The sequence below is a fragment of the Misgurnus anguillicaudatus genome, chromosome 19 (assembly GCF_027580225.2).
Source record: "Misgurnus anguillicaudatus chromosome 19, ASM2758022v2, whole genome shotgun sequence".
NCBI classification, from domain to species: Eukaryota; Metazoa; Chordata; class Actinopteri; order Cypriniformes; family Cobitidae; genus Misgurnus; species Misgurnus anguillicaudatus.
The window spans coordinates 5897205-5913404 of record NC_073355.2 but is presented as its reverse complement, the minus strand read 5'-3'; the positions used below and the strand labels follow the sequence as shown (position 1 = coordinate 5913404).

At 37.5% G+C, this 16200-nt stretch overlaps 1 protein-coding gene across 1 annotated transcript in view; it reads right to left on the bottom strand.

Annotated features, from left to right (window-relative positions):
- Window positions 1–1587: 1587 nt before the first annotated feature.
- Window positions 1588–16200, bottom strand: part of baiap2l1b (BAR/IMD domain containing adaptor protein 2 like 1b) — a 77631-nt gene continuing 63018 nt past the window's right edge. Inside the window, exons 12-14 of the mRNA XM_073856831.1 lie at window positions 12889–13057; window positions 2741–2781; window positions 1588–2623 (exon numbers count right to left, since the gene is read on the bottom strand). Coding sequence (XP_073712932.1) covers window positions 2551–2623; window positions 2741–2781; window positions 12889–13057 — 283 coding nt within the window. The 3' untranslated portion in view covers window positions 1588–2550. The remainder of the gene's footprint in view (window positions 2624–2740; window positions 2782–12888; window positions 13058–16200) is intronic.

Genomic DNA, 16200 nt, shown 5'->3' with positions numbered 1-16200 from the left:
ATGGGTATTTTTCTTTAAAAATATTTTTTAGCAAAAAGCTGAAATAATTGCATTTTTGTGTAGGAATTTTGTTAGAGATCAAATTCAGAATAATTATCAAAACATACATGGAATGTAAAACAAGTTCAGTTTTTTCCGAAATTGGGTCACTGTATTAACATAAAAATTCATCAGGAACACTATTTTTTAATGCAAATGTTTTCTCTTAACCCTAAGAGATCCTAGAGACATTTTGTGCCAATTTGTTTTTTTAAACCATCTTGACTGTGATGATTGAATATTGGCCAAAATTGCCAGATGTTAATCATTTTTGATACATTTTAGAATTTAGGTTTCAGTTTTTTAAATTAGCTTAAAATGGCTAAGCTACGCAAAAACTGACAAATGTGATCCCAGGGACAAAAAAGGCCTCATTGGAAACCCTTATAACTACCAGATTGAATCGTTTAAAATGAAAACAAAGCTTTAGTTAGTCAACAGTTCTCAACCATTAGGACGAAGGCCGAACATGGAGCCTTAATAAAGCTCCATTGTCTTAAATGACGCCGCATGAAATAATTAACTCATTCCCCGCCAGCATTTTTTTGTGATTTTCACAAAATGCCTTCCAGGAACATTTTCTTCTAAAAATATATAAACATACAAATATATCAAATGCCAAAGGTTAATAATTTTTGATTTTAATTTTTAGAATTTAAATTTCAGTTTTTTAAATGAACTTAAAATGGCTAAGCTACGCAAAAACTGACAAATGTGATCCTAGGAACAAAAAATGCCCATTGAAAACCCTTATAACTACCAGATTGAATTGTTTAAAATGAAAAAAAAAAGATGTATGATATCTTTAGAGCAGTTTTTGAAAAGGTGACATTTTTGGGCCTTACGTAAGAAACACTTACGTTAGTTTTTTTTAAGGATCTCTTGAGGGTTAATTGATGAGATAACCTGTCAATGGCGGGGAAAGAGTTAAAAAATTGATACCAAGGGCTGTTGAATGCTTTATTCTGATTGGTTGAGAAATGTTCAATGGGTATGCATTACTTTTCCATGTATGCACACCTGACCTGTCAAGTGTCTTAAAGTAACCAGCAGAGCAATGTTTGTGATATAAATATATAATATATGATATAAATGTTTTGAGGCAAACTCTTGTCATAAATGAATAGATTACTAGGTAATGGGTTAAAGATATTAAGGTTAGATTTACATAGAATGATCTTTACATTATGTAGGATGATTTTATGTAGATAACAGTAAATTGAAAAAAAAAATGTCTTATTGGTTTCACAGGCAGGGTCACATGATGTGAAATCAGTTAAACCATATAAAGTGCGTCATAAACAGGAACTGCATCGCTGGAAATTTACTTAAAACTAAAGCCTCTGTTACTTAAAAAAAAAAATGAGGTTACTGTACATGTTAAACTTGATCAGCAGAAGTACAGGAAGATAAGCTCATGTAGGGGTGTCTAAATATTGACCACTTGTTGACAGAAATACTTATATTATATTATTTTAGTATAACTTTAAATGGTGTAAATAATTTGTTCTCTGTTATGACAGATATTTTTTTTTAAACAAGAACACATTTAGAAATAAAATATTTTTATTTTCATACAGCAGTGATTGAGATCTCAGGCCAGTGTCAACATCAAGGTGCATTGCTACAATCAAAACCAAAATAAGAGTTTCCCATAAGCATTAAGATAAATAAAGTACTGTATATTAACCAACAATCATGATTGAGTTTAAGACTAAGGTGATAAAAGCAAGTTTTTTAAAAATATTTTTTTTCTAAAAGAATGTGATCACTTGTTAAAGACAGTTTTAGCTAAAAGACTCAAATAAAAGAGCTTTTATTTCAATGGGCCAGCTGACCGAGTTAGCCAGCTAACTCTAGTAAACATGCATGTGCTTTTTCATCCTACTGTCTCCAATCTATAAACTTCATAATACTTTCTAGAGAGTCCATCAGGTCAAACCAAGCCCATTTATAATCAAGCTCAAGAGTTAAAAGTCCAGGTTAATATTCAGTACTTCAGTTCACATCACTATCATCAGGAATTGTCTACATGAGCACAGATTCCCGTCAAGTCGTGCACATGTTGAAATCTCATCATTATTTACTCGCCCTCAAACTTTCAGAGATATCTAGCAAAATGGCTGCTCAATGCCATACATTAAAAGTGAACAACCATGGCCACCATCATATGGTTTTGGAACTATACGAGGACATCATCATTATTATTACGTTTAAGATCACGGCCACTCTTGTGTTATTTACAGGACGATACTCCCAACTGGAAGTCAGCAACTACTTACGACCAAATGTACCTGGATCACCTCAGTCTCTCTTAGGCCAAGTACTAAAAGCAATAAACATAAATAAAGTGGTTCAACAGTATATGGTGCATGTGTGCATAAGAAACACAAAATCTTCAGGGGAAGTCTCTCTCTCTCTCGGTCCAATCCCATCCCTGTAGAAATGCATGTTTAAGGGAGCCCAGTTCATTGTTATCTGCATTGTGAATGCATTAAGGCCAAACTCGGATCAGATGAGGGGGGCGGATCTGTCATTGGTGACTGTGGGTCGAAGTTTTACCGTAGTAAATGGATTCCCTCCCCTAAAGACACAAAATATTCAGTTATTCCAGCTGCTGTGTATTTATTTGTCACACACAAAAATGAAAATCCGATCAATATGTACCAACAGGACAAATGATTCACTGAATACTACTTACCCTAATATAGGATGCATTGGCAGCCCGTTTGACTGAGGCACCTATAGGAAATAAAGAGCAGGAGTCAGTGACTGGATTCAGAAAAAGCTGTTTAAATCAGACAGAAATGTGTTCGGTTCAGTGCATAAAACATTTATAAAATATTTAAGAGCTGTAAATAGCACACAGCCCTAGTTTCTCTAGTACTCATAACCTCAGGTTTCCATCAGTGATTAGACTAGAAAAAACAAGCACAGTTACAGTAGATGTTTACATGATAGTCAGGGTGAGATTTGCTGGGGGGGGGGTTGGGGGGGTTATCCCCCCTCTGGTTTTTATATCGCCTATGAGGAATTATTTTTTATCCACAGTAGGGACAAAATGTATCCCCCCACATGAGTAATGGTCATCAAACAAGTATAACTGTCAGCCCTTCCACTCCTGTGACAATAATTGACAGCGTGTCTAGATTATGTCATGATTCGTTTTTAATCCATGCCCAGATTTTCCAAATGTCGCTAAGCACCAGTAGTCTATTTCAGCGCGAAAACCAAATAATAAATGAGAAGGATTGAGCAGCATATCACCGTATTTTACAGGACCATCACAAAACAAATTTAAGGAATCCAAGGTAAAAAAGTAGTATACTTTAGTGTATTAGAAATATGAGTACATGAAGTATAAAACAAGGATGCTTCTACTTGTTGTGCTTTTTAAAGAGTATTTAATATGTACTTTTTAAAAGTATACTTTAAGTGTATGCACAAAATGTACTTAAACACAACTATAATTTGCGCTGCAATGGCTTTTTAAGTGTATTTCCATTAAAATGGTGATATAATGCAATTGAACAGTAAGGGTGCTTAACTGCTCATGAATCTTAATTTTTAGTAGTGTATTTTAGTGCACTTGAAGTTTAAAAAAAGTAGTTCCATTTTAGTATACTATTTGCACTTGAAGTTTAGTCAAATAGATGTTAAGTTGAAGTTAATACATAATTGAACACTCCCGGCGCCATGGGCGGGCTTTAGGGGGCCGGGCCCACCCTGTGAGTCACTAGTGCCCGCCCTGGACGAACCTGCGGTCTCCCTTCACCTGTTCACCAGCTCCATGTTTTTATCAATAGGCCACTGTTATTAATTAAAAGTTATTGTTTTGTATACATATAACTCATGAATAAAAATAAAAATGTGTTTGGTCTGATTTAAAAAAAAAAATATTTTAAACGAATTTGATTGGTTTGTCAGTAGTGAGCGCGGAAATGTTTGGTTGTTTGCTAAGCGCGCCACCGCTTAATGTTAAGACACGATGGAGTGCTGCCTGCAGTGAGACTGACACGTTATGGATCTGCTGTTATCTTTCACTATTTTCGCTGCTGAAACAACAAAAACAGTCAACATTGCGTCTAAAATGTAAGTGGCTTAATATTAATTACTTGTAGTGAACTGTCATTAAATCTGTCACATTTTCAACCGTGATGTGATGCTGCTTAACTGTATCATGTTATTAAAAAAATCCACATTTTTACCGCAGTACATTTAACCCACTTTGTTAACACACTTTGTGTTTGCTGTGCTTATTTGTTTAACTTTGCGTTTTTACATTATGCACTTTCGGTCGCCGTTGATTAAAGGATGCAGAATCATCATCCTGTTTTGGTGATTGTTATTGGCGTTTTTTTAATCAGACTAGGCTACTTGTTCGGTCGAGCAAGTAAAATTCTCTTTCACTTGGCCTTTTAAAAAATCCACTTGTCTCTGATATTAACCGGACAAGCGTTGATGTCGAGCCCTGCGACGTGTTTTATTTGCGTTTAGATTGCTTCAGTAAGCTAGGTCCAATCTTTACGACTTCTCCGTATTGCGTTAATGGAGAGGTATGTTAGTTCTTCCTCGCTTTTTTGTCCACTTAATGCATAACTAATGATATTATGCATTGCAGTGACGTTGCTCTCATTTGTGCCCCCCCTAAAAAATGAAATGCCCGTCCGTGAATTTGTGTCTGGCGCCGGGTCTGTAATGGCGCTTTTCCATTGCATAGTACCCCACGGTTTGGTTTAGTTTGGGTCGGGTCAGCTTACTTTTGGGAGCTTTTCCATTAGGTGCAGTACGTGGTACCCGATACTTTTTTTCGTACCACCTCGGTTGGGGTTCCAAGCGACCCGAGCTGATACCAAACGTGACGCGAAAACACAGTAGATCACTGATTGGTCTGAAAGAAACGTCACTAACAGCGTCATCGCTTAGCTTTACCTTTAGTGCTAGCTTGCGCTGTCTCGAGCAAACATGTTGTCATCTGTGCTCCGCTATAAGTTCCCAAACACCCTTTTAGCGATGAAAAACATCCACAGGTTGAGAATCAGGGACACCATAACAGTTGTTTTCCAGACTTGCAGTTTGTGGCGGAACATTCGCGACGACCATGTAAGCATTATATATGCTTAAATGCAACTTCATTGAGGCTCAGCGGAGCGCCGTCGGCTGATGCCTCGGGTGTTTGAACAGAAACTGTCATGTGATACAGAGGTAGTGATAAACGCGATGCGTAAACATCTATTTGTGGTGGCCAATTTTAATTTTGTGGCGGACTGAGAAATGAATGTATGGTTATATATAATGACACTCTCCTCTCACTTGTATGATGTCACAGCTGTAGGCAGCGCAAATATAACGACACGCCTATAATCCCTCCCACTCTGAAGTGATACTAAACTCAATGGAAAAGGTAACCACGCCAAAGTGAGGTGAGCTGACCCGACCCAAACTAAACTAAACCGTGGGGTTCTATGGAATGGAAAAGCGCCATAATTGAATACACTTAACTGTACTTGGATTTTACGAAAATAGTACAAAATGTAGAAAATATACTTAGTACACTTTTTAAAGTATATTTTTAATAAAATATTTTTTCACCATATTACCATTGAGGATGAGACAAGCAGTGTTGGGGGTAACGCATTACAAGTACACTGAAAAAAATGATTCATTGAATTTAATAAATTTTTTTAAGGTAAGTGGTTGCAATCAATTTATTTAAGCTACATTTAAACAAAAAAGATTAGTAAAGTAAAATAAAATATAAAACTTTTGTGTTAAATGTAGCTTAAATAAATTGATTGCAACCACTTAAAAATTGATTAAATTCAATGAATCATTTTTTTCAGTGTAACGCGCATTACGTAATAATATTACTTTTCTGAAGTAACTAGTAAAGTAACGCATTACTTGTACACATTAATATTTGAGTTACTTTTTAAAAAAAGTAATGGAAGTTACTTTTCGGTTGAATTAATTCAATTTAAAAATAAAATAATGTACTGAATTAAACTAAACTCTGTGCACCTGAGCGGGAACAGTTAAAGTCAGAAACGGAGATGGCAGGCCAGAGCTTGACATTTTTGTCAAGAAAACACCTGCAAGGCCTGAAAGAGATCAAGCCTTAGCCAAGCAAGAAAAAACGCAAAAGTAACTTAAAAGTAACGCAAGCATTACTTTCCATGAAAAGTCCCTAAGTAATGCAATTAGTTATTTTTTTGTGGAGTAACTTAATATTGTAATGCATTACTTTTAAAAGTAACTTTTAAAACTCCCCAACACTGCAGACAAGGGGGATCAAGGGGAACTCCTAGGAAAAGTGTCCGTCTCTCTTCCTAGACCAGAGCGGTTTGAACCTTGCTCAGGATGTGTGCGAGTAGCATAGATATATTAACTAGATGTCGCCTTTGGGTTCTAAGCATGCGTCAAAACCACCGCCATCTTGGAACAGGGGTCTTGTCATAGGAATTAGCTAGGTAATGCTGCTATCTCCAACTGTACTTCAAATTCATGGACGATGCCAGACTTTTGTGCTGTGTATGGATGTTAGGGCTACTAACACTATGCATTATATTTAGAAAATGTAGATTTTCAAAATATCAAATCTTAAATTTTTCCTGGACTCAATGTTAAATACATGTCTGACTGTTGGAACAAACCAAAAGAAAAACAAGAAAATCGCATTCCTGACAAATTTATGGTGATTTTATTTCCGTTTCACCATTGCCTACATTGACGCTGATGCAGGGCTCCCCTGTTTCAAGATGGCGGCTTTATTTGACGCATTCATTCCAATGAACTGCCGTAGCCAAGGGGACATCTAGTGTACATATCTATGTGCGAGTAGGACTGGTTACATTTCTATAAATATCCTATTTCAAGTAACAAGAAATAGCTTCACACCATGAATATTCAATATAAGTGGTTCATAATTTTTTTCACAAATAAAAATATTTTAAAAAACATTCCCACATTTGATTTTGTGATGATAGTGATGCAAATATATCACTGATCTCACAATGTTTCAACACGTTTAGCATTGAATTATGAAGGGAACATCAGAGATGCTGTATCATACCGGTTTAAATCTTGTCCTACAGGAAATGCCGGCTCATGTTAAAGACATTGAGAATGAAAGCCAACACCATGTGACTCTGTCAGATATGACTGCAGGAAACAGGAAGTGTTCATGTGTAGATATTTGACAATATGTTTTATTTGCAGACTCATAGTTTAGATATGTTTACGTGTGTACACTACCGGTCAAAAGTTTGTAATCTTTAGTACCTTGAACCCGATAACTTTGACTCTTTTCATATCTTTTGATAACTTGATTGATGATAAGTTGATGACGTTTTCTCATGTGTCTCGTAATTAATTTTTCATCGCTAAAGCAGTGATGCGCGATCAAGTAATCAGTGTAGCTCGCAGCCCCCTCTGCTGGTGAAAATAATCATCACATGATTGCTCCGGTCAGGAACTCTGTCTGCAGGCTAAATGTTGACCGGGCTTTTTCCGTGTATTTTCTGGGTGTTTAGGGCGTTCTGTAATATAGGGACATTACCAGGGAAAAACGGTAACATCTGGTCACCTTAACATATGACCTACGAGATGAGAACAGCGCATTGTGTACATATCTGTTGCCTGTCGGCTAATATCTAATTTCTCATGTTGTAAGCATGTATACTTTTCTTTACTGAAGATTGACTGAAAACTGCAATTTTAAACTGCATTAAAAGTGTTGGGGTCCATTAAAATGAGAAAAATCCTGGAAAGTTTTCCTCAAAAAACATAATTTCTTCTCGACTGAACAAAGAAAGACATCAACATTTTGGATGAAATGGTGGTGAGTAAATTATCTGGATTTTTTTTAAAAAATGGACTAATCCTTTAATAAAAGATCAGTTTATGTCCTATATATTCTGTATTGCTTTTGTAAAACATCTTTGTAAAGGCAACATAATATATACAAATAAACAATCATGGACTTTTGTTTAGCAACTTGCTCTTTAAACATATATATAATACTAAAGTTCAGCTTTAGCTGTTATTGAACATTTATTTTATGTTATGTTTACTTACAGTCACTTTAAAAGTTTTTACTCATTTTACCATGGTAAAACAGCATCAGATGGCTGTGCTTCACTGATATGTTAAAAATACTCAACAGCATTTTAAACTGCATATTTTTACGGCTGTAGTTATGCAACAATGTCAAGTATTTGTGACGTAAAATAAACAATAATACGAGTTAATCTTGTATCTAACACTTTCACTTTCTATCTGTTCTCTTACTGTAATCATAATTTAAGTTTGAAGGTGCCGCTCCCAATATTCCCAATATTTGCGGTAAAGCATTTGGATTTATTTCGATTATTGCATTTTACTTGTTTGCGTTTTTTTGCCACGGCCCCCAGTTTGAAAACCACTGCAATAGAGGAGGATGATATCACACCTCTCAAAAGGATATAGGATTGCACAAATAGTGCTGGAATGACCTATAACCTCATTGTATATCTACAACTACATTCCAGACTGCAGAGTAAACAAACCTGACAAATGCATACATGCACATTTGACATTTCATCTTTTCCATGTCACAGTATATCACAGTACTGCTTGTGCATTTTCCAAGAAAAGTGAAATATAACTCGACCTTAACTTAAAATCGTGATGTAAATATTGTTCAGCACTCGGTCTCTCCACTAGAGGGAAGTAACATACTGTACATACTATAGTACACACAGACAGACAACTACATGAACTTTGAATTCATGCAGTGGGCAGCTGTTCACATTTACACCACATATCAGAAAACACCATTTAGGCTTATAACTGAATGTAGACGTCAAACAATGAAAACTCTGTAGCCATTCATCATTACTGCATTCTTTTGAGATAAACATATACAGGATTAGTTATCTTTCTTGGTTTCGGGTATCGTGCAAACAGAAAATCAGACAAGGGAGCATTTTTCACACAAAGCTTTTAACTGCGACCATTCAAAATTCGTCCTCCCCACCGCTGACCTTCACTGATAAAACACGTTGTTTTGGGAAAAATACAGCCTCTGCTTTTCTCAAAAACAGGACAATCCTTCCTGCTCGACGGCTTCTAACACAGGTGGCTTTTATGAAGAATGGCCATGTTTACCCCGGCTTTCCAGGGCTTTTCGGAGCAGAGAGCCAAGCTTTGCTTGAGTAATTGCATGGCACAGGTCCCTCGCCCGCCACCGTAATGAGCCAACCCTCAGCGGGGAAGACAGGTGCCAAACAACAGGGTTTTACACCAACAATTTTTTGGCTCGAGTACTTGTATTGTGTGCAAAACAAGATAGTACAAATGGGCGGCATTTCTGACATGCACGGTGCGGGTTTCAAGTCCGTGTTGAATTCCATCAGAAAGGTTGAGCCGTGGCCCGGATGTGCGGGAGGCGGGGGCTCGTCCGGGTAGTTGGTGAGCAATGAATATTTCACCGTGTCTAGAGAGGCGTATCCTCTTTCACAGCCCGGCCATTCAAAGCTTCAACCCCACAAATCAGGGCTCCCTGTGCTTTGTAGATAGCCAGGTGGCTCTATCAACAGCATTAGAGCTCATTAACCTAAAAGAGGGCTTGGAGATCATGTATCACATCCGACTAGTCCTACCTCTTAACTTAACATGGGTATAAATAGACGTGGATTGTGACGTTACAAAGTTTTTGTATTGCGTTGCATGACGAGAGAGGCTTTATAAAACGCCGATCCCTGTACGTGCAACATAATGCAGGTTGTGGGAATAAACAAAATCCCATCATTTACATGCATTGATGGGTATAAGTCGCTGCCCACAGTTTTGTCTCATGCATTTGCATGCATGTAAATTACGAACGCAGGAAAAAGGCTGGGATGTTTGACAATATACAGATAGCTCGCGCTGTGAAGTAACAAACTCTGTACTCTATTAAGCAACATCAGAAAAATCCTGTTGTACTAAATAACAAAGCAGCTGTAATTTGGCCGTAGGCGCAGAGATATAATTGTGAGTGTGACATTGGTTTAAAACAACAATTCGAAAAAACGTTTACATTTCCAGTTATAAGAAATGGGGCGTCGCTTGTCCAATCAAATGAGAAGACCAGAAAAACTATAACATTCAAATAACGTTTAACCAAAACCCAAAGTGATTAAGTCTCACAATGCTGACAATGTTGCACACGTATGGGAAAAGTAAAAAAAAACAGATGTGGTAGCTGTTGAGGTGACATTTGTCTGTCTAGGGGTGTGCAAGATATATAGTATGTGATATTTCAATTGTTGTTTTAACATTGCATAAAAATCATACAAGTAAATATATCAAAAAACAACATTCAGTGTCCACAAATTGACTGTGTGCATGAGCATTCAGACGAGACCTAGCGGCAAAACTGATTTCGGTGTGTTCAAGATCATTTTCAATAATAAAAAATGTAACCCACATGTGTGGCATCTCAAGATGCTGATCAGACAGCATAATTATTACACAGGCGTGCCTCAGGCTGGCCACAACAAAAGGCCACTACAAAATGTGCAGTTTTATCACACAGCACAATGCCACAGATGTCACAAGTTATGAGGGAGCATGCAATTGGCATGCCGACAGCAGGGATGTCCACCAGAGTTGTTGCCCGTGAATTCAATGTTAATTTCTGTACGTTAAGCCGCCTCCAAAGGCATTTCATAGAATTTGGCAGTACATCCAACCGGCCTAACAATCGCAGACCACCTGTAACCACACCAACCCAAGACCTCCACATCCAGCATCTTCACCTCCAAGATCATCTGAGACCAGCCGGGTGATTCTCACGAAACCATTGAAACACCACGACACTAATGATTTTAGCTTTAAAATGTATAATATAGTAACATTAAAAAGCATCAGAATTAACACAATACTGTGTTCTACCTTGCACAATGTGTGATTTCAACATAAGAATTTATCATTGTAAATTTTATCTCATTTTCTGCTGAAATTCTCATTACCGCAATGTGTCCGGCTGTGTTTGAACATGCGTTGTGTTGTAATTTAATCAAATTAACACAAAAATATTAAGAAATAAAATAAATGGATGTTTTGCTAGACTACTTTAGATGACAAAAAAATATTTACTGAATATTCATGTATAATAATAATGAAGAAAAATTAGGAAAATGATGTGTCCATGCCTGATGTTCTCATCCTCCGCAACACTTTTTGAGAACAGTTTAAGCACACATACAGAATTTTAATAAAGTTTGATTTTGAGTGACCAAGCACATGGACCAGTTACTTTAAGATGGCTACCAGGTAAGATCATTTTTTTTACAGTTAATTTGAAATATTGTCTTGTCAGAATGCTTACACGACATTTTGATTATCATTACCGCAACAGATGCTTATTAAATGTTAATTTAATTAATAGAAGCATAATACTTTGATTTTAAATGCATGTGCAGAATCTCCAAATTATGTTCTTTCAGGTTTGTCATGTCATTTTGAAAATATGTCAGTGTTGATGTTTTCTGACTGTTGCGGTAATGAGATTTTTTAGGACTAATTTTTTAAATTATGTTACAAAAAGTGTTAAATGATAAGTAAAAGTTTTTAAATTAATGTTCCCATTTACTCCAGACTTTGTTTTTCAATGTTTGGTGGGGAAAAAAAGTAAATTTAAGCAATTTTTACATTTTCATGCTTGACATTTTTAAAACCAAGTTTTCGTGAGAATCACCCAGCCACCTGGACAGCTGCTGCAGCAGAAACCAAGGGAAGCTCATCTGCATGCTCGTCGTCCTCAATGGGGTCTCGACCTGACTGCAGTTCGTCATCGTAATCGATCCGAGTGGGCAAATGCTCAGATTTGAAGGCGTTTGGCACTTTGGAGAGGTGTTCTCCTCATGGATGAATCTCTGTTTTCACTGTACAGGGCAGATGGCAGACAGCGTGGTTGGCCTTGTGTGGGTGAGCGGTTTGCACTGGTACATTTTATTGATGGCATATTGAATGCAAAGAGATACCATGATGAGATCCTGAGGCCTAATAATAATATTCATGATAATGCACGGCCACATGTTGCAAGGATCTCTACACAATTCCTGGAAGCTGAAAACATCCATAGCCAGCTTTCTCACAGGACATGTCATGCATTGAGCATGTTTGGGATGCTTTGGATCGGCGTGTACAACCGTGTGTTCCAGTTCCTGCCTATATGCAGCAACTGTGCACAGCCATTGAAGAGTAGACCCACATTTTACAGGTCACAATCAACAACTCTTTGCGAAGGAGATGTGTTGCACTGCGTGAGGCAAATGGTTTTGGACCCCCAATACAGTTAAACTGCACATTTTATTGTGGCCAGCCTAAGGCACACCTGTGCAATAATCATGCATCTTGTTACGGCACACCTGTGAGGTGGATGGATTATCTCGGCAAAGAAGTGCTCATTAATACAGATTTACACAGATTTGTGAACAATATGCTTTTTGTATACATACAAAAAATCTTTGAGTTTAGCTAATGAAAAATGGGTGCAAAAACAAAAGTGTTGCGTTTATAATTTTGTTCAAAACCCTCATGCAAAGTATGAACAATATGTTCCAACTATTTTTTGTCAACTCACACATAAGTTTTTCCACAGTTAGTGTCTTTTTCAATGTTTTATAATCTGTTCTTAGTAGTGCCCACTTAAGTATGGTAAAATTCCTGTGATGCACACCCTTGCTTTACCTGTGTTGTAACCCACAGAGCTGCTATAAAATCCAATCTTAATTTAAAGACAATGCAATGAGTTGAGACTGTTCAAGGAGTCAAGTTTTGGATTGTTTATAGTGGGAGGAGAGTTAGATGATGAAGACTTACTGGTTTTTTATGTAAAGGTGTGTACATTGGATTCAGACTGGCGGTGGAGTTTCTTCTGGCAGGAGAGTCGCTGTAGTCGGCTGGAGGCAGAACCATCATCTCATCTTCTGTGTTGTGCTGCATGAGGTTGACCACACTCTTACTGCGCATGGGAGGATTGCAATCCATACTACAACACACAAATCACATCACCCTTAAACATCAACTACATCCAACAGAACAAACCTTGTTTATAAATTACTGTAAATATTGAGTTTACAAATGGCTCAATGTTAACTGCCATTGCTGGTGTCAAGAAAACTTCGAGCTCTCTGGAAAACAGGCAATTAGGGTGTAATCACATTACGTGAACCAGTATGATGTGAATAATATATTAATATAAGACATTATATAACTGAAACTACAGATATAAAGCTGCAATTTGATACTTTTGCTTATCACCAGCTCTGTTTGAAATTTAAATTTGCAGGTACTTTACATACTTATCTTTATGTTGGATAAAGTCAAATGACAGAAATTGATGTCAGATTAACTTATAAATCATTATAAGAAAATGGGAAGCTGACGTCATGCTCGTTTTACTGTATGGTGGGGTGGCGCCGCCATACTGAAAGGATCTCTCTCTGCTAGTGTTCTTGTTTTTGGTCTACAGTTTAGTCAGTTCAACAATTTGTTGGTGTAAGAAAAGCATCAAAATCTTGATAAAGAATTAATTAAAGGCATTAAGGGAAAAACAGCAAGTGGGCACTACCGAGACACTAACTAACTGAATGCTACGTTCAATTCAAATATAGTCGGTTTTACACAGAATAAAAGCAAGGCACGTAAAAACATTTTAGAGATATTTTAATTTCAACATCAAACACAATCTTTTAATTAAAAACACAGATGTATAATTGTAAAAATACATCTAGGGACATATTTAATAACAGATTGCACCAGCGCAAACCATAATTTTGGCGTTAAATAACGACTGTCGGGATTTACTAAAGACGCCCAGTGGATAAGTAGCGATGGAAAGGTGTGGTTTAGTTATTTTTGCGACTGACCTTATTGCATATGCATTTCTAGGAGTTTCAGACGCAAAATTTATGGGAGGAGATTATTTAAATGATTCACACAATGAGATTTACTAATGTAAATGATATTACTGGTATTTACACCATTATTTAACACTGAAAAAAGCATGTCTTAAGTGCACCTCTTTCATTTTTTGCAAATTTTTTATGCATTTGGTATAATACAATCTGTTCACGTGGTTTATGGTAAAAAACACATTATTTCCACACACCGTACATTTTTGCTTTCCTCAAACGCATTGACTTTGTAAAAAACTCATTGACTTGAAAAGTGTTGTGTCCCTGATTGGCCAGCTAATCTGTACGTTGTGATTGGTCTGAATACCTCTGATGTCAGTCGGAAATGTGACGCTCCTTAGCATGTTTCAAAGAATTGGTTAGTAAGGAATTATACAACAGTTCTTTCTGGTTCTCGAATCTGATTGGCTAAGAGCTATGCGATATTCTACTGATAACATCACAGTAACCGCTTCACCTTTCGTATCATTCCGCCACCTAGTGAATGGAGGTCCTTGAAACAGGCTCATGAATCCTCATGAGTCTGTGAATCCCAATCGGAAGCGACTATTCCGTCAAAGATCAGCGCTCTTGGATGTTACGTTAAAGTTAATGGGAGTAATGTCTTGTCACATCGTGTGGACGATTAACACTTGGAAAGTGGAATGTAAACACTATTTTTTTCTGGAGCGATATCTCTTCTCAGAATGCGAAAGCACCGTGGAACTGCAAGGTAAGCACCGCAGCTTTTAAATGTGGACATTGATCATTTATCGTGACTATTAAAACATGTTATGAGATATCGCCACTGATATATTTATAAGCAGCATGCAAAAACATCTCTCTGACACTTATAAAAAACAGTTTTATATTGTACTGACAAGAACGAAGTCTAATAATAACCGAGTGCTCGTATCGCGATAAGAATAAATGGGAAAGCAATAGTAACATTATGTAGTTTTATTAACTTTTACCTCGTGCCAAAACAATAACAACACAAAAGACACTAAATATGAAATATAGCTGCAAGCAGCAATGGCGGGCCCTCGCACGTTTTTTTACCGCTACACGGTGCGTCCGAGAAAACGATGCACGGCGGGCAAGGGCATCAAGTGGGTAAAATATCGGTGGGCTATTTAATGTTGTTTCTGAGGCATTTGGGGACTGTAGGTAAAAGAAACCCCACATTTTAGACAAACGGGGGCACTAGTGAGCCACTTAAGAGACACGCCTGTGTGTGACCTTTTAGTCAACACTTAACAGCCGAAAACTCTGATGTGTGTGCCAAATTTAAACTTAAACTAAGCACGCCAAGAGCCTTAAATATCTCTGAAATTAAAGTAAAGCTTGACGCGTTGCCATGGGAACAGCGTTCGAGATGTCAAAAATTCCTTCGCAATTTATCATCTACAATGTCTCGGCATCATGTTGACCACTTCTGGTGTCAATCGCATGAATCCCATACGAGGAGTATTTAAAGGTTCACAGCATGTAACTGTCAGCCTTAAATATGTGTAAAAATGAAAGTAAAGTTTGATGCATTGCCATGGGAACAGTGTTTGAGATATCAAAAATCCCTTCGCAATTTATCATCTACAATGTCTCGGCATCATGGTGACCACTTTTGGTGTCAATCGCATGAAAATCCTAGGAGGAGTATTTAAAAGAACATTGCATGGAACTTTCAAAAAAATCCAGCTTTGTGACTGACACACTTCCTGGCGCCTGCTGGTGGCGCTATACCCGGGAGTCACAATAGGCACACCGATGCGATCGGAATCTTCAGACGAACAAACACCCCGCGTGTCATTACAATAAGACATTTTTTGCCTTAGATATTAGACACTTCCTGTTTCTCTGATTTCGCCACAATTTTGTCGGCTCGCCATGGCAGAACCGTTCGAGATATCAAAAATCCCTTCGCAATTTAGCAAGTACAATGTCTCGACATCATGATCACCACGTTTGGTGTCAATCCCATGAATCCCCTAGAAGGAGTATTCAAAAGTTCACCGCATGCATTTTTTAAACAATCCAAAATAGCCGACTTCCTGTTGGGCGGAGCTTAAATGTTAGAGGGCGAAAGTTGTTCGGGTCGATGAGCTCTATATGTGTACCAACTCTCGTACATGTGCGTACATTTTTGCCCGATCTGTGCCCTAATGTTTGTTTTTAAATTACAGGGGGCGCTACAGAGCTCCCTTGCCACGCCCGTGGTCCAGCCTTTGGCTTTCGG